We start from the raw sequence: 20,696 nt of genomic DNA on the forward strand, positions 1-20,696 counted from the left end.
TGCTATCCAGCTGCATACTACAGTGTGACTATTTGTGGGCCTGGTTCCAGTGGGGTTTACAGAAGGCAAAATACTACCAATAGATTTGATTACTGCCTGACAACACACTGCAAAGGCTGCAGCAAATTGCAATGGCTGCAAAATAACCTTTTTGCAAGGGTTGCCTGACATGTGTCCTCCTGGTGAGAAATTCCCCAGCCGTGAGGTGACGGAGTTAAATGGTCCCTGCAGTTCTGCTCTTTTTTTTCCCTTCTTAAGGCTTCCAGGTTGTTTTTAGCGCTGCCTCTGTGCCTCCTGCATGGCTGGCTGTCTTCCTTGCTGCAGAGGAAGCAAAGCAGTGTTCTGTCATGCCCAGGCTTAGAGGGTGGCCAGTCATTACAAGATCTATTGCCCATTTTGGCCAAATCTGCCAGCTTTTACCCTCTGGTGAAAGTGGAGGGGAGTGCAGGGCATCTGAGGGTGGCTGGAAGCTGTCCTGTCCAGAACAGAGGGCAGCAAAAACAAATGGCTTTTGTGCCTCTGAAGTTGGGGGATACATGAAAAAGAACTTAATTTTCTCCTCTCCTTTCTGCTGGCAACTTTTATCATTTAGATTATGCAAATATTGGTGATGGGATTGTTCTTAGGTGGTCCTAGGCTGTGCTCAAAAGCTTCCTCCCCATGAGGGGCAGGGAGGGCACAGGTTTCCTTGGGATAAGCTGCTTTTGCCTTCCCCTTGCTGTGCTGCTGTAAACTGGATTTGTGAAATGATCCAGAGTAAAAGCCACCACCCTTCTTCCCTCAAAGCAGTAGCATGGAGACAGAAACAAGCACGTGACTGAAGTGGGGAGAGAGGTAAAACAGAAGTGTCTTCAGGCAGCTCTATTGCAGGAGGAAACAGCAGGGACCACCGTGCTGAAGATGAAAGCTGGCAGGGGGAACACTTGGGAATACACAGCTTTGTGGACAAGGCAATGGCAGGCTCTGTCTCCAATCAGCAGCTGTATGGAGAACTGTTTTGTTCTGGTTTTCCCTGACAGCTTTTGAGGGGAGCGAGTTTGGCTCTGAAACAGAAAAAAATCTGTCAGGATGCAAAGATGTGCTGGTCTTTTCTGGGTCTCAGAGCAGCCATACATTGCAACGACCTAGGTAGTCAGAGCCCTTCCCGTTCAACTTCTGCTTTCAAAGGTCACTTGGGGCAATGGGGTGGCACCAGGGTGGTGGCAATGCTCACCCTCAGACACCAGATGCCACGTGTCCAGCAGTGCCAGGATGGCCACTGGCACAGCAAGCCCCTCATCTTCTCTGGGGTCTTGCAGAGCATCACCCAAGTCAAGCAATGTCACTTCTGTGTTAGCAGCATCCCTGATCCTCAGGCCTTGCATTTCGGGAGGGCTTCCATGTTTCCATCTGTCTCCTGCATACATACTATTCCCACAGTATACAAACACACCCTTACCCATGTGGGCTTTTAGGTTTGAGCAACTTTCCCAAGAGCTGGATCCCAGTTCTCCTGAGGTCGGATTTAGCAGCAGAGGAGTGCAGGGACGTGTTTGGCAGCAGCAGGCTGGCTGCTGCTGTTGGGCTGCATTGCCACCTGCTGGGGCCACGCTGCGGTCACTGTCACCCTTCAGCATGGAATCCCCAAGCCAGCAACCCTGCCAGGAGAAAGCGTAGCTGGGCCTCTGGTATGTTTCTTCAGGTGCTTATTTTGGGGCAGATCTGCTTCCCGCTCTGTGGGATTTTCTCTTTAGGCACTAACAACATCGCAAGTTGTAACTTTTGGGGTTTAGATTTCCTGGTGTGGGTACTGGCCTTCAATTCAGGTTTCTTCCCAAGGTGTAGTTAAAGGGATGCAGGGGACACTTTGGCCAAAGGACTTGGGTCACTGTGGGCAAGAAGGTGTGAGGAACCTGTGTTGTTCTTCTCAATGTAAAAAAAAAAAAGTTAAGCAATAAAATCTCTAGCTACAAATCAACTGTATGTCCTGGGAACTTGCTGGCCTGGAGCAGGACTGCCAGATGAGTGTGTGACTGACTGCAAAGGCTGATGGGGCTAAGGACTGCCCATAGCTGGATTTGTTTGGCCACGTGTTAGCCACGGACTTAGCATCAGTGCTGGTCACAGTTTGTGGGCATTTGAGAAGTTAAGAATCAGAAATGAAATAATTTGGGCAGAGGGCAATAACATATCTGTCTTCTTGTACTGTCCCTGTGTCACCTCTTTGATCGCTGAGGCTGCTGTCAGCTCTCGAGAGCTGAAACCACAGCAAGCTCTCAGGGGACATGCACTCCTACAGATGGTGTTTGGTTTACAGTAGTTGGGATGTTTTTCATCCTGCTGATGATACCAGTATACAAAGGGGATAAACACAAACTGAGCCCGATGGTAAAGCATTCAAAATATACTTTTTGCTTATTTCTTGGAAGCATAAGGTACTTTTTAAAAAAAAACAAAAACAAACCCACCACCATGGATAAACATAACCATCACCAAGTGTTAAATGTTTATTTCTGATAAAGTCCCTCTCAGGTAGCTTGCTGAAGCAGCAGCTGTTTTGTGTTTTCAGGCTTTGTCTTGTTCCCTGAGGAAAAAATGAGAAATACTCTTAACACTCAGGATGGGTGGGAGGCCACTGAGCCTCCAGGAGCTGCCACAGTGGCTGCTGTGGCATATGTTGATCTCTTCAGACAGGAAGTAAAAATAACTCAAAGCTTGGTCATTTCAGCATTTTTATTAAACAGTGCTCCACTCGGCAGTTGTACACATTGCCCTGATAGCCCCCCATCAGTGTACAAACCCTGGGAGGTTATGCTGTCCTGACACTATGACACAGGCTGTGCAAACCATCTCCTCTACAGAAGCAGTACCCAGCAGAAACCCAGGCTCAGTGTCCCTACCCTGCCACCATACCCGCCAAGCTGGAAGGTGACTTCCAGCGAGCCTCGTGTGCTGTTTGATTAGCCAGCTCCTACCTCCTCCCTGCTCAGGCCCTGTGAATGACAGGGAATGCCTGCTGCTGAGCCTGAGGCTTCTAACAGGGATGCCCAGCCCCAAGCAGATGAGCTTCTCCATACTTCAGGCTGTCTTCTGGTGGACTTGCAAAAACCTGTGATTGCAGCAGGAGTGTGGGCTTCGAGGAAAAGTTCTCGAGGGGTCTGCCTCTGCCACTGGGGCTTGGCTGCCCTGCGTTCAGGCACATGTGGGCACGTTGTGTTAGTACGCCAGGTTTGGTGGTTCTGCTCCATCGTCACTGGTGCAGGAGTGTGGCTGTGCTGCCCTGCAGCTCTCACCTGCTCTCACAGCCTGAGGCACTCAGCAGCTGGGCCCTTGAAAGATCAACACCCACAGCCACTTCTGTGCGGGCTGAGGAGCTGCCCTCAAACAGCACAAAGTAGTGCAGCTGTGTCTGGAACTTTCCCTGCAATCAGTGCTTCGTTCATGCTCAGTGCTAAGGAAGTGCTTTACAGGGTCAGGTCTCTGCTGCAAATCGGTGCAGCATCAGCTAAAGGACGGAAAATCAGAGTTACCCCTTGCTAAGTATCTGGTCTGCTTGACAGGTCAAAGCTAGTTAACCTAGGGCAAATTTTCCAGTTTGGGTAAGTGTGTGGTTGCAAATCGAACTACAACAAGCAGTAGCAAGGCAAACGAGTGACTCAAATTATCCAGGTTTGGGAAAGCTTATAAAAGAAAACATGTAAACAACATCTATTACAGCCAGTAGGTTAAACACTGACAGAATTCAGTGGAATATAATTCTTTTCCCTTGCTGCTGGTGCACCTGGCACCACCTAGCACACAAATTTAAATAAAGACTGCAAAATAAACTTTCAAAACTAACCAGAAGAGACCACACCAGCCAGCATGCTCAGCTCACTTTTAGACTGGAGTTTTCCATTAGATGACCCACAGACTAGCAAGGTTTAATGGAAGATGGCAGCGGATTACTTGTCTGCCACAGGAAAAAAAATGCACAAAAGAGCTATACATAGCCTTTGCCTTTGAAGCAAACAGGTGGAAATTCAGGACAAGCCTTTGGCATGTCAGTTCCAGCTCTGCCACTTGCAAGACGACATTAACAACATATAAAGACTTCATAGTCCATCACATTTGCCTCACATGGCGCAGCCCAGCTACTGAACCACATACTGCCTAGGTGCTCAGAGAGAAAACACTTAAAAACAACTTGCAGGGGAACAGTCTCACTTTTCCATCTTTTGTCTAACATAGGCAACTAAATTCCTGCAACTATTTGTCAGCATAAAAAGAAATGAAATAGCCCAACTTACATTTAATAGAAACTTTTTCCCAGGAAATGGGATACATAAAATAGCAAAACTCTGTAGCCAACAAAATACTGTACAGTTCTCCCTGCTCCCACCCGCAGCCCTGCGCTTTTACGGGACACCAGCAAAATCTGCATTCTGTCTTTTAAACTGAAGCAACATAGTAAGATGACTAGAAATGTTAGAGAACTCAGCATGCCCTCAAGAGGATGGATTACGTTCAGTTAGGTGAAAAATGAATGACGGGTCTGGAAGAAGGAGAAAACAGCTTTCAACTGTGTTTCCACGTGTGGAAGGATTCGGGCAGGAAACTGCCAAGCTCAGCTTCAGAGTTCAAATGCAGGGAACTTGGCCTTGGTTGGCACCAGCAGGTCAGCAAGAAAGTAAATTGTTCCAGCCATTCCTGAGGATAAAAAACCACACTATGCTTCAGAAAGATTCCCTTTGGGCACCCATTTTTTTCAATTATTCACGGGTGAATAAGTCATGAAGACAGAAGAAAAGGCCCTAAATAATTTCCAAGGTCTAAACCCAAGCAGCTTTGGTATTTCAGTGAGGAAAGCATTTTGACATTCATCAAACAGTGAAAAGCACCAGGGAAAACGCAATGGGTCCTTTCCCCCTCCAGCTCCCTCCCTTCTGCTTTACTGGTGCCCAAGCTTAACACTCTGAGCAGCTCTGCCCAACTCTGGTCCCTGTGACACTGCTGCCCGAGGTCCTCACTGATGGAACTGTCACTGTAAACAGACATTAGCCTGTGCTGCAGGGAGACTGCTCCTGGGAACAGGGTAAAAACAGTGAGAACAATTTCCTTTCCATCCTCTACACTGAGTTTTGCAACGGCTTCAGTGGCAGGTGGATTTGGTTTTCCTTGGTGCTGGACCAGTTCTGATCCAGGAGGAAAACGCAAGGCTAGAGACTGAGGTTACCTTCAAAGAGGGAGAATGGTGTGTCTGGAGTCCGGCACCCGTGTTGCCCATAGCTTAAACACCACTCTGCAAACTGAGAAAAGAGGAACAAAAAGCATTCAAATTTGGTTAAAGACAAATCTTGGGAAAAAAAAAATACCACCCTCATCCTCATGCTGCCCCTGTGGGAAATCCCTTCTATACAGTGACTGCACTGCTGAAGGACTCTTCTGGTGCAGCTGGTCAGATCTAGCCGTGTGTTCACCACAGTAGGAACTGGGTTTCAAATGCAAAAGCGGTCCTGTAGAAGGCAGAAGTGAATAATCCCCTCTCTCTTCCTCAGGCTCTTACCTTGCAGGCCCTGTAGAGGTATTTCATGTTCTGAGTGAGGTTGTACAGTGCCAGGAAGCTGTAAGCATTACCAGCTGTCCCGTGGCACAGCCCGTAGCCTTTCTTTAGTAACCCGTACTGCCAGATCACTTCTGCACACTGCAGGGCATCGTTCAGGTACTGCTGCTCCCCAAAGACCTGCAGAGGCAAGAGACAGTTGTCCTTGCTGAGGTGATTTGCTCCAAAGAACATCCTTGTGTGTTGTAGAGGCCTGGGTTAATTAGTTTCTCTCCTACTGGAAGTTACTTTGCTGTCTACTTTAAAGGAGGATGTTTTGGATATTGATAGAAGAAACAGAAACTTTACTCACAGTGTCTCAGAATGCCCAAATAAGGAACAGTATGATCTTAGAGAAGTCCTAGAAAATTCTGTAAGGATATGCTCAAACAAAGCAGATATAAAGCTCTGTGTACCCAAACAAGGTAACATAAAGAACAAATGTTAACAGTTTGTGGTGGTGGAACACAATGATGCTGTACCTGCTGTAGCTGCTCAAGAGCTGAGGTAATGACAGTGAAGAAGACCTGGAAAGACCAAAGGACTTCCAATAGTGGTGTGACTGTGTAAGCGAACTAATGAATATGTATTAAGTGGGAATACCTAATGAATATGTAAACAGTAGGTGTAATAAGAAGCCCTGTCTGTCTGTCATTTGGTATATTTGATTAGAGGAGCTCTCCTTCAAACGTCCAGCCTGCTGAACAAAGAAGAATGCCCCTTTTAACAACAAATTGGTGTTAAGAAGGTGGTTTCTGCCGCTTTTCGGTATCAATACAATCACATGGGATGTATGACCATCACTTCACACACAACTAGCTGTCACCATCAATCACCTGCAACAGGAAAACCCACACAGCTGATGGGTATTTTCAGAAATATTTTTTAAAAGATTAATTTTCATATCAGTTAGCGCTCCCTGTGTGGTGACTTCACTGTAACAAGCCATCCTACTCTCAGGTGTGTGTGTGGGGGGGTCTCACAGTGTCTTCTCTGTGATGAAGTCCCACATTAAGGGTCCCCAAAGGGTCTCTGCAAGATTTCTGGTACCTTGTAGGCCTGGATAAGCATGTAGATTACCCCTGGTGCCCCATGACACCAGTGGACGAGTAGGTCTCTCGTGTCACCGATGCATGGAGGGTAATTCCCAGATGGGAACTTGAGCTGGCAGACATAGTCCACACTGGGCTTGATTGTGTTGTGCAGCTTTACTTGGCTCGCTCCAAGGCCAGGCTAAGAGAGAGAAAGCATTAAATCAGGGAAAATTAGCATTCTGTCTGTCCCTAAGAGACCCAAGATCTGCCTGAAAGGCAGAAACAAAGCCAACTGTGGCTATGTTCCCTCTTGCTCCTTGTAAATCAAGTCATTTCTTTGGGCCAGCCTTTCAGGCTTCACAAATACCCGCTCAGCCCCTGGCTGCTCTCTGTCTTTGGGCAGGGTCTTACTGCCAGTCCTGCCCCTTGCATCCCAGAAACAAAGACTGTCCCTAGCATGTCACCCAGCATTCCATGCAAGAGGGCTTGCTGCTGCTTTTCCTCAAGATGAGCTGGAATAGCTTCCATACCCAGAGCTGGAGTGAAGAGATAAACTGTCTAACAGCAGTATTATGGATGAGTGCCAGGGCTGAGTCCTAGCACCCAGAGCATCTCAGCTGTGATGCTGCATTTTCACACACGTTGCTGGGCGATTTCCAGGGGGTTACCTCTCTGTTGACCTCAGATGGAAGCAAAGGAGTGGCTCAGTGTCCTCTTCCAACGACACTGCCCCCCACAAAATCTGTGCAGTTCTGATTTCCCACAGCAGACTGCAATGAGCACTCTCACCTAAGGATCAAACTGTTCCCAGGTTAATAACTGGAAAATTAAAAATCAATACCTGTGCTGTAAAACCATTAGAGATAAAAGATGTTTGTCTCCTCATATTTCACTTGTTTGCTTCCCCCAAGGCTTTTCTGCACTATGCTTGGCTGATCCAGGCTCCTTGTACTTCAGCCCATGCAGTATTTTATAGGAGACCGAAACTTAAAAATTATTTAAAACAACCAGCCCAGACAACACTGTAACCCCTACTCTCAGCTAGCTGTTCTGGTGCTCCTGAGCAATAATCACCTTGCATCCTCCTCTTGCCAAATCTACTTAAAACCCACCAACCACCCCTTCCTCTCTGAGACACAGAAGAGGGTTATATTCGCAGGAGTGCTGCTTATCCTGTGTGAGGGTTTTAACTTTGAGAGTCTTGAAGGAAAGCTCAATATACTTGAAACCAGGTGGCTTTTTTTCCCCACCTATTTTGAGAGTTGGGTCTAATAAAAGATACCACCTATTTCTATATCAAAATAATTTGCGTTCATGGGTGCTTTAAAAATGCAATGTTATTTATTACTGTTATTTTTCTAAGTGCTTAAGCACTGTGAATTTCTGCATAAAGTGACCCACCTAGGGGAATTATTACCCTCATTTCAGAGCCAGAGCTCCAAAGAGTTGTGCAAAATAAGTGAGAAAGACAGCATCAAAGCAAAGGGGTACTGCAGCTCCCAGCCTCTTACCTTGCCCTGCCTGCTTCAGGCACTACAGAACTCAGCTCCTTTATCAAAGTCCCACCTCTTTCACATTTAGAAACAGGCTCTCATTTGGATACAAAGGCTTGTCCCGCTTCCCTACTACAAATGCAATCTCCTTCACTGTGCTTTGCTCCCAGAGATTCTCACTCCAGTGACCTGAGATTGCTCCAAGTAACTACCTCAAAAAATGCAGGAAGCTCACACATACCAACAAACAGGAATACTTTATAAGCACTTGACATGAGGGGGAAACTCAGACCCAGCTGGCCTCCAGGCCTCCGTTATGTGACACTGCTGGTGACACTGCAGGTCACATTTCCCTACAGCTCTCTATCAAGGTGGGAGATTCAGTCTCAGTCTTGGAGAAAACCTTCAGTAGCGAGGATGTATGATCAAACACGAGTAAGTCCGTCAGACAAGGGACCCTTCCCAGCTCGACATCACCAAGAACCAATTCAAATGCTGCTCCTTCTTCAAAGAAATGTGAAACAGCTGCTAAGGGCACCTTCCCTCCTCTCCAGTGCCTCTTACCTGCATGAGATAGTAGTAAATCCCAGCCAAACCATGGGCTGCCCCGACATAATACTCCTGGTACCACTCGTACATCAGGGGGCTCTTGGCTGTGAAATTCCTCTTTTTGGCCAGGTTCTCTCCTGAGGCTACAACTGCTTCCCAGACCTGCGGTGGGAACAGATGTGGGTTAGGGAAACGCTGCTGTCTTGGACACACCACAGTGAGTATCACTGACACAGAACTAGAGCTGTTTTTCTGCCCAAGCAGAGGGAAGAGCATCAGCGAGGGAGTAAAATATGTGCCAGTTCTGTACTGGCTATGGATATACACAGACAGCAGAGGGTCTCTGCGTGGCGCTTTGTCCCCTTGGACGAAGCAGCAACGATGTGGCTTCTCCCTTACTGCAAGAGTTCTCTACAGCTAGCATTGATTTTGACCTGCCCAAAGATGGGCTGCATGGCAAGAGACAGCAAAAGGCACAGTTACCTGCTGAATGTGACTTTTAGGGATCTTTTCCTCTCCGAAGTGCTTGTTCACAAACGTCAGTGCATAGAGGTAGCCCATGCGCCCGTACAGCAGCTCATCGGGCACCCGTGGGTCAGCCTTGTGCAGGTGGAGCAAACTAGGGTGAAAAATTCCCGTGGGGGAGATTAGAGGACATTCAAAGCCACGTAACCAAGCACTGAGACTGCTGCTCACCACCATGGCTTGTTCCTTCATACCGCCTGTGCCCTGGCAGATGTCAGGCCGGTCTCTGTGTCGCAGCCTTCCAGCTATGCAAGGTGTGGAATCACTCTTTCCCCTCTGGTTTTTGTTCAGCTTTTTTAGCCTGCCCAGCCCTTTATAATGCACTCACACCATGTGCTTGTGTTTTAGACCACCATCCCTGGGAAAGCTACCTGAACTAAAGGAAATTGTCGGTATAAAGCTGATGATTGCTCAGGAAAGGCTGCCCACCCATTATCTCCCTTGGCAAGGCCAACCCTCTGCCAGGAATGACTACTTTCAAACTAAACTGGTATCCCTTTAATTTGGCTGCTTTGTGTAAAAATCTCACCCCTAATGCTCAGAAATCATGATAGAAAAGCTCCTTCCTCTCCATGCCTGCAAGTGGCCAGGGCTACACTATCAGTGGAGACAGAGCTGCCTCCATGAACTAAAAATCTCAGAAGTTAGAGGTGGAGCTACAAGCATCTGTGCACTGTGGCACAGGTTAAGAAATCTGCTCTAGGGAGAGCTGAGCAGCAGTGAGGACAGCAGTGAGAATGTCTGTTGGCATCAAGCTTTAGCCTACAAGTGCAGAGAGTGACCTCTGCTGCAGTCAAGTGTTCTCTCTGCCACATTTCTATTATCATGCTGCAAAGTTGGTGATATTCCTGTAGTGCTAACAGAGACTGACAGCTCTTCACACCAAAGCTTTGTAGCCCAATTCACTTTTGATGCAATTTTTCTGTTGTTTTACCTCTCATCACACTTCCAGCAGGGCTGGATTCCTTCCCTGTCAGAGCAGCAGGTTGCAGTGTGACTGGATTTGGCTTTATTTTTCTGCTCACCCATGAGACAGCAATCTGAAAAGTTCCATCACTTTTCAAATACTAGCACAGGTGTTTGCAAGGCTGTTTCCTGAGCTGCTTCCTGATGCGAAACCAGCCAGGAAAGCTCTGTGTGTGCTGGGCTTCCCTGTCACAGCAGTGTGAGGAACAGAAAAGGTGCCTTGGCAGCCTTGGCTCCAGGGCCAAACAATGTGTTGCAAAGCAAAGAAACAACCAAATGTCCAGAGTACCCTCAGAGCAGAGAGAGGATGCTGGGCTGCGACTCCTCATGGCAGGAAACTTTCCCTGGCACTGGACTCAACGTAAGCAGGGATTTTGAAGGAGAAAGGAGGGAGCAGTGTCTCAAAGTGGACTGGCCCTGTCTCCCACGTGCCACTTGAAATATGCAATGCTCCATGGCGAAGGTTTCCCACAGATTAAACCAAGGAGAGAGACTTTATACCCAAGACTAGGACTAAGCACAGGTTCCTCTTTCAGCTGCAGGGGCCGAAAGGAAAGCCCTGCCGCCTCCTCATGGCCCCTGTCTCCAAGTCCAAGGAAAGCACGATGGGGAGGGTTTCCAAGGAGAAAAGCAGTGTTTGGACACACTCTGCCCAGCAGCAGGATGGCCAGAGGAGATGCTGTCTGGTGATGTTGTTCAGCTCAGGTCTGGGACCTATGAAAATTCTTTCCATGGGGAAATCCGGAGCATCTGGAGCTACTATTCTTGCTCCTTATCCATCAGTGCTTCCCTCTAGCTGCTTTCCAGGCAGGATCATCAGGGGAGGAAGCCTGCCAGTAGTTTCTGCTGGTTTTGAAATGCGGTCATGAGTGCAGCAAGAGATGCCTGGGATGCTCCTGGACTGATTGCATGTGAATGCACTTCTCAGGAGCGAGGGTCTCTGAAAGGAAGAGCCACTCTTATTCACACACCAGCCTGTTACCTCAATTGTCAGCAGTTTCTGGATAGAGGGAAATCGAGGCAGCTGTAGAGCAGAATTGGATGTTTTTTAAGCCACCGGCTCTGAAAGCAAACCTTTGACCTTCTGAATTGGTGGGAGGTGACAGGGAAAAGAGGGCTCCTGGAATATGGCTCAGATTTTCACAGGCTCTTGGAAAATGGGCTGCCCTGAAACAGTCTCTCTAGAGCATAAAAGCACATTTGTTAGTCACGAATTCATTTAAGAGGGAGCAAGCTTCTGTCTCTTCCACTGCAGGTAAAACCTGGCTGATGGATTCTCTCCACAGACTATGTAAAGATGAGGTCCTTTAAAAGACAGAGGACATGGAGAGAGGCCCTCATTCTCCACAGCTATGACAGAAAATGCATTTTCTTGCACTGCATAGCTTAGCAACTGTTCTGTAACTAAACAGCATACTAAAAACCCACTTAAGAGTTTTGATTAAGGGAGCTACTTTTCAGAGAAATACTCTGTTTTTTAAGGAGCATGGTCAAACTTCCTGCTCTGGGAATTGGGGGCAGAGTAAGGACAATATCACTGTTCCTTCGAGAAAGACACATTTTTTTCCTTTCCTCCCTTTGGATGTATTAAGAAACCAATTTGCAAGGTTCTACCTTTGTGATACCATTAGATGGCACTGCAGAATTAATCACAAGATTCCGTTCTGCCACTGAACTGTAGGCAGAACAGGTGGCACCCACAGAGAGGAGAGCTCAGCAAGAAAACACGAATTAGGGTTTTTTTTATAACCTGGGACTTTTGTATTGACCACAATTGACCAGCACTGTTTGTCAGACTAGTTCTCTTTTTGCTAGCAAATATATTAATCATAGTGAGATTTCTCACTTTGTCAAAGTATTAAGCAAAATCCAACCCACAGATTATTACAAGGATAAAGAATTCTGTCCTCAGACTCACCATATCCACGTGAACCAGAAGCTATTCTTAGTTAAGGGAGTGGGAACTCGGTGTCCAAACTGTATAGACATGTCTGATTCCCACCCATGGCTTTTTTTAATTGCTATTATACATCACTTGCTCGTGGCTGTTTAAGGGCACTCAGTGTTGTTCTGAAGCATCAAAAGGTTTTGTCTTATTTTGTGCTAATCATGTGAAAATGGAAACTCTCCACTGGGCTGTTTCTCACCTTCTGAGAACTGATCTCCCTTATGCAAGAAACACTTGCAACTGCATCTGCTTAACTCTTTTCCTTCCTCTGCCACATGCTGATCTAAGATTGCTTGTTTGTTCTTTTCTTGTCTTAAGTACCCAACAAAAATACATTTGAAAAGCGTCTAGGAAAGGCAAGAAATAGAAATAAATTAATCATAACCAGCTGCACTCAGCAGTTGAAAGGGATGCTGTCAATCTTAGGTTTAAGTCAAAGTCAACTAATAAATAGCAAGTGGAAGCAAGTGCCAAAATTAAATCTAATAATTCTACCACATTTCTCCTTTTCATCAAACTGGCTGTAAAACTAAATTGAAGGGTTCTCAAAAAAAAACACCGAACCCCACCTTCTGTATTTTTTCTTTTGTTTTTAATTTTGGCACTTTTTTCTTCCTGTGTCTATCAGAATTATTTTTAAGATGGCAATACCAGCTGACCAATACCCTTGCTCCCCATGCTGCCATGCAAGTGTGTTTGTCCTTAAGCCACCTCTTTCATCAGGGCAGAACTAGTTTGTACGGCCTTCCTAAGTTACTGGATTATTTCTCACACAAGACTGCAACAAAACGTATTCAGGCTTGGCATAGGGTACCCACACAAGCTCAGCCCAGCTCAAGGAGCGAGGGGAACATCAGGTCAAAGACATAACCAAGTGTTTTACCGAGTGATGCAGTCTTCTGCCTGCTTCTGGTTCTGCAGTTTATGGTAGATGACAGCGGCCACCGCCAGGGGCCCAGCATCGCCACACAGGAAAGTGACGGAGCGTCTCGTCAGGCAGCTCAGGCTCTTCTTCACGTACTCGTGGGCCACCTGCAGGTAGGCTGGGTCTCCATACACATCACACAGGTGCAAATACAGCAAAGCAATGCCTGAAAAAGGAACACGGAGGCTGCACCCACCAGAAAAGTTTAATCTTCCTGCTCTCTGCCCTGGCTGTTATAATTAACCTAAAAGCCCATCCCCCTTTCTCATCTAGGGCATAAGCCTTAGAGACAGGTTCTCAGGCACATCCAGGGACATCCAGAAACAACTCCTCTGCCGAATGCTCACATTACTGGCTGTCCCTTCCCTCTGTCTGCCCTGTCCTCATCCAGCTCTTGAAGCTTTTAGTAGGTAACCGAGGACTCCTCGCTAAGGCTGGGTCTGACAGGTCTGCCCTGTCTGAACCATCCTTTTGATCTGGGAGGCATCCTCAAACGTGCACTGAAGAAAGCTGCTTGCCTAAATCACTTTGAGAGAAGCGTATTTCTCCCCTTACCAGTAACCATTTCTAAGAAGACTCAGATCCTGCATTTAAGCCTAAATGAATAGAGCCAATCTGCAGATTTCGATGTGGTAAGGTGAGGGGAGCAAGCATGCTGTAAAATTACTTTCCATGGCACTGAGGACAATTTCAAAATTAGATCAATTTCTCATTTTGCATGCGTAATTTCCAAAGCTTTGTGCTCCAGACAAGTCAATTCTGCATGTACATTATGTATAAAATTTCCATTTCCTGCTGAAGCTAATAACCTTGTCCTCTTTCTAAGCAGTTCAGTGCTAGTAATTCCAGAGAGAGCTCAGATGTACAGTGCCACCACTCAAGTGTATAAGGATGGGATACGAAGCCCTTCTCTGAAGGGGAACCCTCCTTTTCCAGCTAGCAAATGTCAAGTGACTCTCTTTGATTTACTGAGCACCTAGCACAGCTTCTAGACTCTAATAGGCCTGATAGTTGTATGAGCACAACTTGCATCCTTGAGTTATCTGCTTTAATGTACAACTTTTAGTTTTGCAAGTAGCTTCTATTCCCACTACCATCATAACACCCTAATTATGTACATAACTGCCATGCCAAGAGTACTGCTAGGATTGAATTCTTAGAATGTAAATGTTTTCCTCTGACTTCTCTGCCTTTTGCTCTTTTAAAACATTTCTCACTCCCTTTCTTCCCAGGCCCAAGCATCTTTGGAAAGACTCCAAAAAACCCTACCTAACCTCTACTAAAAATGGAAGCTGCTTCCCTAAATAATTCATTTTTCCTTTTTTTATTTTTTTTATTTTTAAACCCAAAAGCCTTAAAAACTGAATTTGAAGTAAATTTTCTTAACTCATTCCTCATGGAATTCATACTCCCAAGCTGATCGGAAGTGCACAAGCAGGGCTGCCTTCAGCCTGCTGCTTGCTGGATCTGTGAGCCCCAAGGTGGGGAAGGCTGGCAGAGAAGGGCAGGCCCACACATAAAGAGGAAATGTTGACATGTAGATGCAGAGGACACAAAATGCAGTCCTCTGGGTGGGGGACCTGTTTTTTTGACTTCTGAGACTCCTGTTTCCAGCAGAGCTGCCATGCAGTGGCTGCCTTGCCTAGACTTGCTTTTCATGTTGGATTGCACTATTCCTGCAAGCAGTTATGCCATTCTGACTCTTCTGAACAGATGCCTCCCTGCCCACCTGGAGCTAAGCTGCAATGTGGTCCTTCCACAAAGGACAGCAGTTTTCCAAAAGGGAAAAATCTGGTCATCGAATCTGGACCAGTTCCAAACTGACCATCGACAGCCATAAAGATCTCTTGTGTTGACCCAGGGAAGTAAGTCAGCCAGCACCCTCAAAGCAGGATGTCAAACACAGAGGGAAGAAGTAGAAACCTCTCTCTGCTCATAGTGGTGAAGCCTGGTGGTGTCCTATGAGACAGGTGACTCATTAAAATGAGTCAGGCATGGGGTAAAAGAGCAGTAATGGCATAGCTTTATTGCCCAGCTCAAAGGATAATAAGCATCTTTTCTGATGCAGATGCATGTGATGTTACCTCGTGCTCCTAAATGCATGCCAAAGCCATGCTGCATGGGACAGTGAGACATCTCCTCTGGAAGGCTGTATCATTCCACGTTCAAAACTGTGTGGGGAGCCACAAGTGCGTTTTACTACAGCTTGCCTTAGTGCCCTGTGGGACATGGGACATTACTCAGGTGCCTCCTGCCTTTCAACCTGAGTTGCTTCTTTTGTAAAACTTTTTACCCTACCATAAAATCCTACAACATGTTAGGCTAGGAGGGATCAATAGAGGTGATCTGATCCAACTCTCTGAAAGTAAGGCCAGCTTAAAATTTACATGGCCTTGGTCTGAGCCTTGTGCAGTCAAATACTGACAATCTCCAAGAAATGGAGATTTCACAAAAACTACCCACCAAGCACTTGGCAGAATTGTGGTTTACGTGGGTGACACATCTCTCGCCAAATGCAGCCTCACTGACTCTTGTTCTGTAGGGATTATCTGAGGATTTCCATTTTTCTAAACAGAACTCTCAAGTTCTCTGGGGTTTGAGGTTAAAATGAAGAAACTGCACTAAAGTGAATAAAAAGCTGTTTTTCCAGAAGCTTTCCTGAACTGGTACAGTCAGAATTTCTATTCCTTCTTAACCAACTTCTTTTCACCTGGCATGTCTTTTGAAGAGCCCCTTCAAAAGGCAACTCAATCCTGCTCCTCATCCACACTGGCTGCTGGGCCAGCCAAAAGCTGTGGATGGGACAGGCCAATTGCACTCACGGCTCTGTTTCAGAGGCCCTCGAGCTCTGAAAGCCATGACATTGCCAGAGAAGGGAATGCTCCCATGGGAAACAAATTCCAAAGGCACTGCCATGGGGTGGAGGAAGGGGAATCTCTCCCTTAAATACCACATCACCTTGGAAGGACAAAACAGTCCAGCCGGCACCAGATTCAGGAGCTTCCTAAGCATCTGCAGCTGGCTGAGAGGTGACAGGAATGAAGTCGGTTCCCTTCCATTCCCTTCCCATCATCTGTGCTCCCAGTCAAGGCAGTCTTTGGAGCAAGGCCTTTTGCACCACGAGAAATACCAACAGCACGTACGTACTCCTCGGCATCCTCGTGCTAATCTTTGGAAAAGAGATGAGGCAGCTGTACTTCAGCCAGGATCTGAACTGCTTCCAACTCTGAGTTAGCTTACAGCAGTTTACCTTCCCTCAGTCAACACTGTGATGACAGTGAAACAGATTAAGACCACAAAAGCTCTTCCAGCAGTCTTGCTAAACTGATTAAAAGCCAAAGCAGAACTCAACAGCTGAGGCTGGTCTGTACCCAGGCACGTACCAGATGCTGCCTGTGGGGCCCTGATCTCTACTGAATGAAACTGTAACAAGCTGATGTTTTGAGGGCACTCAGCCTCAATAATCTTGATCCAAACTATGTTTGCACTGCCTCTGAGCTGAAAATGTAAGTCCTTCCCTACGCCAGCATATGCTGTGAATTACCTGAGTGTAATGTATGACACTCAAGCATGTTCCATTTCACACGGAGTTTGTGCCAAGAGAGCCACATTTAAGATCTCTCTTATTAGTGGCCATGAGAGTGTGGGCTGATTTCAGACTTCTGGGCAATGATTTATTTATATGAGGAGATACCCAACATGCCTTTTCTACTTGAGCAATTACAAGAAAAAGCTGCTCTCTCGGCCCCGTTAATTTTGTCTCTGGAAAGCAGCACTGAATAAATTAATATAGCTGGGATTAGAAAGAAGGGAGGGTGACAAAATTATTAACAGAGTAATATCTGCAAACTTCGCTCCACTGGCTGTGACCTGCAGGAAATCTGCAGGGTTTTTTTTTAATCCTATTAGCCAAGGTGAGAAGGTGGTGTTCTCATGAGGAATGATTTCTGGAACAAAAACAGACGAATCCCTCCTGAGAAACTCCCTTCCAAATGAAAACAAGCTGAAATCCTACCAGAGCTCTAAAGGGTTTCACAACTGCAGTCACCTTCCAACATGAAGCTCCTTGGGACCATTTTAAGGAAGGAAATGTGGCCTCTGGGAAAAGGTGTCTTCCTTTCCCTCTGAGAATTTAAGTGTATTCCTAACATCAGTTAACTGTCCTCCCGCTTTATCTGCTGAATTATTCTGGCCAGAGGCAGACTCTATCATCATGACTGAAGACCATCTTTACCTGAGGAGTGCTTTTCATCGGAGGGGACCTCAGAGCAGGGTCACACAGCTTGGAAGACTGAATCCACTTTCCAAGGAGAAATCAGCCAGCACTGAGCAAAAATGCATAAATTCACAGGCAGTGGGAGCAGAGTGCTGCCAGGCAGCAACTGATAAAATCAGTGTTCTCCCACACTGGAATTTAATACTGGCATCCTAGCATTTCTTATGAGCTGCCTGTGTGCCATACTAAAATTTTCAAGCAGTTATTTCTAGCACTGTTGTCATCAAGCTGCAGCTTCAGCTTAGCACCAACACAATGAACACCACTCTCCCCAGCACACTGTTGGCATCAAGTTCCACAGCACCCCCACACAAGTGCTTTTAGCCACACCCAGACTGTGCTGTAGAAAGTTGCCATTTAGGATCACAGTGTACTGCCAGAAGACAAAAAAAAAAAAAAAAAGCAGCAGCAGCAGCAAAAAATCTTCCAGCAAGCAGGATATTAATTGCCACTCCCCTGAGATCTCTCCCTAGGGCCTGGCACAGTGCAGAAGGCACGGTAGCTGACAAAGCACACAGCAGCAGCTAAGGATGAAAGCAGCAAAAGGTGTGTCCTCCCTGACACCAGTGGGCAGAAAGAGGGAGAAGACAGGGCATGCCACCAAGGAAGGAAAACTAGGATGAAATGCAGAACAGGAGAGAGAAAAGCTCCTGGAAGCTTTGCACACAGGAGTTAGTGTGAGGAAGGCTTCCACACTTCGTTATACTCACATTTGCATTCCTGCTCCTTCCAGCAGGTACTGGAGCAGGACTAGCCCTGGCTAAGTGGAGGGGCACTACCTGGGGAACAGGACTGGAGAAACCTGCCAATCAGACAAGGTCATCAGATAAAATTCAGCCCAAACAGAGAAGATGGACACTATCGCAGGCCATTAGCTCTCTGCTGCCATATGCAAGGACTCCTTGGAGATAACTAACCTACTATGTGCCCCTGCCTACTTCACGGAGCACTGGTTTTGTCATCATCCCCACCGTGCCCAGATTTGGAGCCAGTCCCTTCCGAGGCTGCCATGTCCGCTCTCAAGCAGGTGCTGGCTCTCTCCGTTGCAAAAGCTCAGCACCACTAACCAAGACAAGACACAATCCTGCCCTACTGCACCATGGTCTTCCCTCTGCAACTTCAAACCTGCTTCAAAACTGGGGAGTCCTGAAAAAGACATCCCTTATTTTAATTGAGTAAAACACGTGGAAGAAGCACCGTTCTTGACAGGGATCTACTGTGACCATTCCAATGGCCGAAGCCCCACGGTCTGCCTTGGCGTGCCCTCTGGGAGAGCTCCTGCTCCACGGGATCCGACCCTACCTGCCCAGCCGGTGTACGCGGTGCAGTCGTGCGGGTCGGCGGACTTGAGGCCCCTCTCCATCTGCTGCAGCAGCTCCCTGACTTTGTTATTCAGCCGCTGCGTGAATTCGGGGGTCAGCTGTGGGGGGGAAAAGCCACCACACGTGAATGAAACCCCGGCAGGCGGGTGGGCATCGGTATGCGCCGGGGACAGCCGGCGGGCGCACGGATGTTTTAACCAGGCAGGTCTCTGCTCTACATCCCCCCGGGCAGCTCCCCCCGGCCCCGCTCACCCTTCCGGCCGTGTCGAAGTAGCCGGTGGCCAAGGACTTGTCATAATCGGCGTAGGGGTTGGGGAGCGCTCGCTGCGCCATGTCCGTCCCGCTCGGCTCGGCTCCGCCCCGGAAGGCGGCGATGGAGCCGCCGGGGCTCGTCCCTTCCACTTCCCGTCCCGGGGGTGAAGAGCTTTCTTGGAGCCGGCCGTCCGAAGCTTGTGGGCTCTTTTCTGGTTGACCCTGTGGTGCTCAAGGCACGCTGCGGCTGGTCCTGCCGCGTTCGGGGCCTGTTGCAGCAGGCTCTGTGCGCTTTAGGGGCCCCTGTGGAGTGTGAGGCCTCTTGCCTTGTGGGGTTGATGGCCCGTTGCCGCTCCGCCCGTGTGCTTTAGGGAGTACTGGGGAATTTAGGGCCGCTTGTGTCTGCATCTGTGGGGTGTAGACACACTAAGAGGTCCCATTGAGCTGTCTCTATCTGATTTAGGGAGCCCTGTGGGATTTAGCGCCCCGAACAGGTGGCGTTGTGGGATTTAGGGAGCCTCGTGGGATTTAGAGGTCTCACGTAGCTGGCCTGTGGGGTTTGGGCCCCATGGGACTGGCAGGCCCTGTGAGTTTAGGGCCCCTTGCACCAGCCCCTGCGGATTTTGAAGTCTTGAGGGGACAGGCACCATGTGGGTGCGGTGTCCAGCTGGTGCAGGCGGGGACAGGGGTCACTGCGAGGAGCGTGTGTTGAGTCCTGCTCCCCTCCAGCAGCACAAGTCCCTCACTTGGATTGGGATCAGGCCTGGATGTGGGTCAGGGGCTCTTCCTCACTCTACCGTGCTGAACTGATGCATCTCCCTTGTACTCTCTGAGCCACATATTCCTTGGGAGGAGCTTAGGTCCCCATGACTCAATGACCTGAGCAGTGTTTTTCATCCCAAATGCAATGTATCTGTGCTGCCCTGGCACTGGGGATCTCCCTGCCGCTGTTCTGGGGCAGTGTGACCCTTTGGAGCCACCCCCATACAGTGTACCCATGTACAGCTACGGGGGAACATTCATTGGGCTCTCTTGTCCTTGTGTGCTGTATTTCTGCATTCAGGCCTTGCTGCCTGCACACTGACTGCTGTCACTGTGCTCAGATCCCTTTTTCTTTTCTATCCATATCTCCATTCTCTATTGCAATGCGTAAAGTCAGAGCTCAAAGAAAAAAAAAATTATTTCAGGAGATGGTGAGAAACAAAGAGAAAAGAGGGAATCCCGATTATGTTTGCTTTCGGTTCCTTTTTCAGTTAGCTGGGCCTTGTTTAGTGAATTTCAGTCATGTCAAAATGCTTTGCATTCAAGGCAGAGAGATGAACTGTGCAGCTTCAATATTCAGGGAGGCAGCTCTAGTATCAGCAAAAATAGTGTGAGATCTGCTTACGGCCAAATTCACAGCCCTGTATTATGGTCTTTCCTTCCATCTACAGGTCAAAACAATATTCACTGATCTCCTTCCCTCAGGCACAGTTCAGTATTAACTTCCAGCATAAAGCACACCGTTTCAGCTTCAGTCTTTCTTTTGGCTTTGATTCTCCTGTTATTTTTTTCCAGATCACTTAAAGCCAAAGATGCACTCCCAAATTATCCTGCCTGTTCTTGTCACCATCTTTCCAAGGAGTTATGTTTCAGTATGTTATTTTCTAAGTGATCATGGTCACTTAGGCTTCGATGCACCTGTTGCTGCCCAGGATGAATCCAGAAATCCAGGATGTGGCTGTCACTGAGAGCCCAGGGAAGTGACTTCATCTTTAGTGAGCTGTCCATGCAGAATAGGGAATGAAAGCAAGAAGTGAGCCTGAGAGGAAAGCTGCTCCTGTGTTCTCCTTGCAATCCCAGTCAC

At 47.6% G+C, this 20,696-nt stretch overlaps 2 protein-coding genes across 4 annotated transcripts in view; one reads left to right on the top strand and one right to left on the bottom strand.

Annotated features, from left to right (window-relative positions):
• The window catches only part of CPS1 (carbamoyl-phosphate synthase 1), a 156,752-nt gene that overhangs the window by 42,474 nt on the left and 93,582 nt on the right, over positions 1 to 20,696 (top strand). The gene's annotated exons all lie outside the window — the stretch shown is intronic.
• Positions 3,229 to 18,965, bottom strand: LANCL1 (LanC like 1). Its single transcript, XM_027887832.1, has 9 exons — positions 18,851 to 18,965; positions 18,579 to 18,696; positions 12,959 to 13,166; positions 9,120 to 9,255; positions 8,652 to 8,798; positions 6,611 to 6,793; positions 5,525 to 5,701; positions 5,195 to 5,267; positions 3,229 to 4,668 (listed from the first exon to the last, which is right to left on the bottom strand). Exons 1-9 carry the CDS (start codon positions 18,929 to 18,931, stop codon positions 4,592 to 4,594), a joined length of 1,200 nt encoding a protein of 399 aa, XP_027743633.1. The 5' UTR covers positions 18,932 to 18,965; the 3' UTR covers positions 3,229 to 4,591.

The sequence above is a fragment of the Empidonax traillii genome, unplaced genomic scaffold (assembly GCF_003031625.1).
Source record: "Empidonax traillii isolate 1590-97213 ecotype Southwest subspecies unplaced genomic scaffold, ASM303162v1 scaffold223:size1722714, whole genome shotgun sequence".
NCBI lineage: Eukaryota > Metazoa > Chordata > Aves > Passeriformes > Tyrannidae > Empidonax > Empidonax traillii.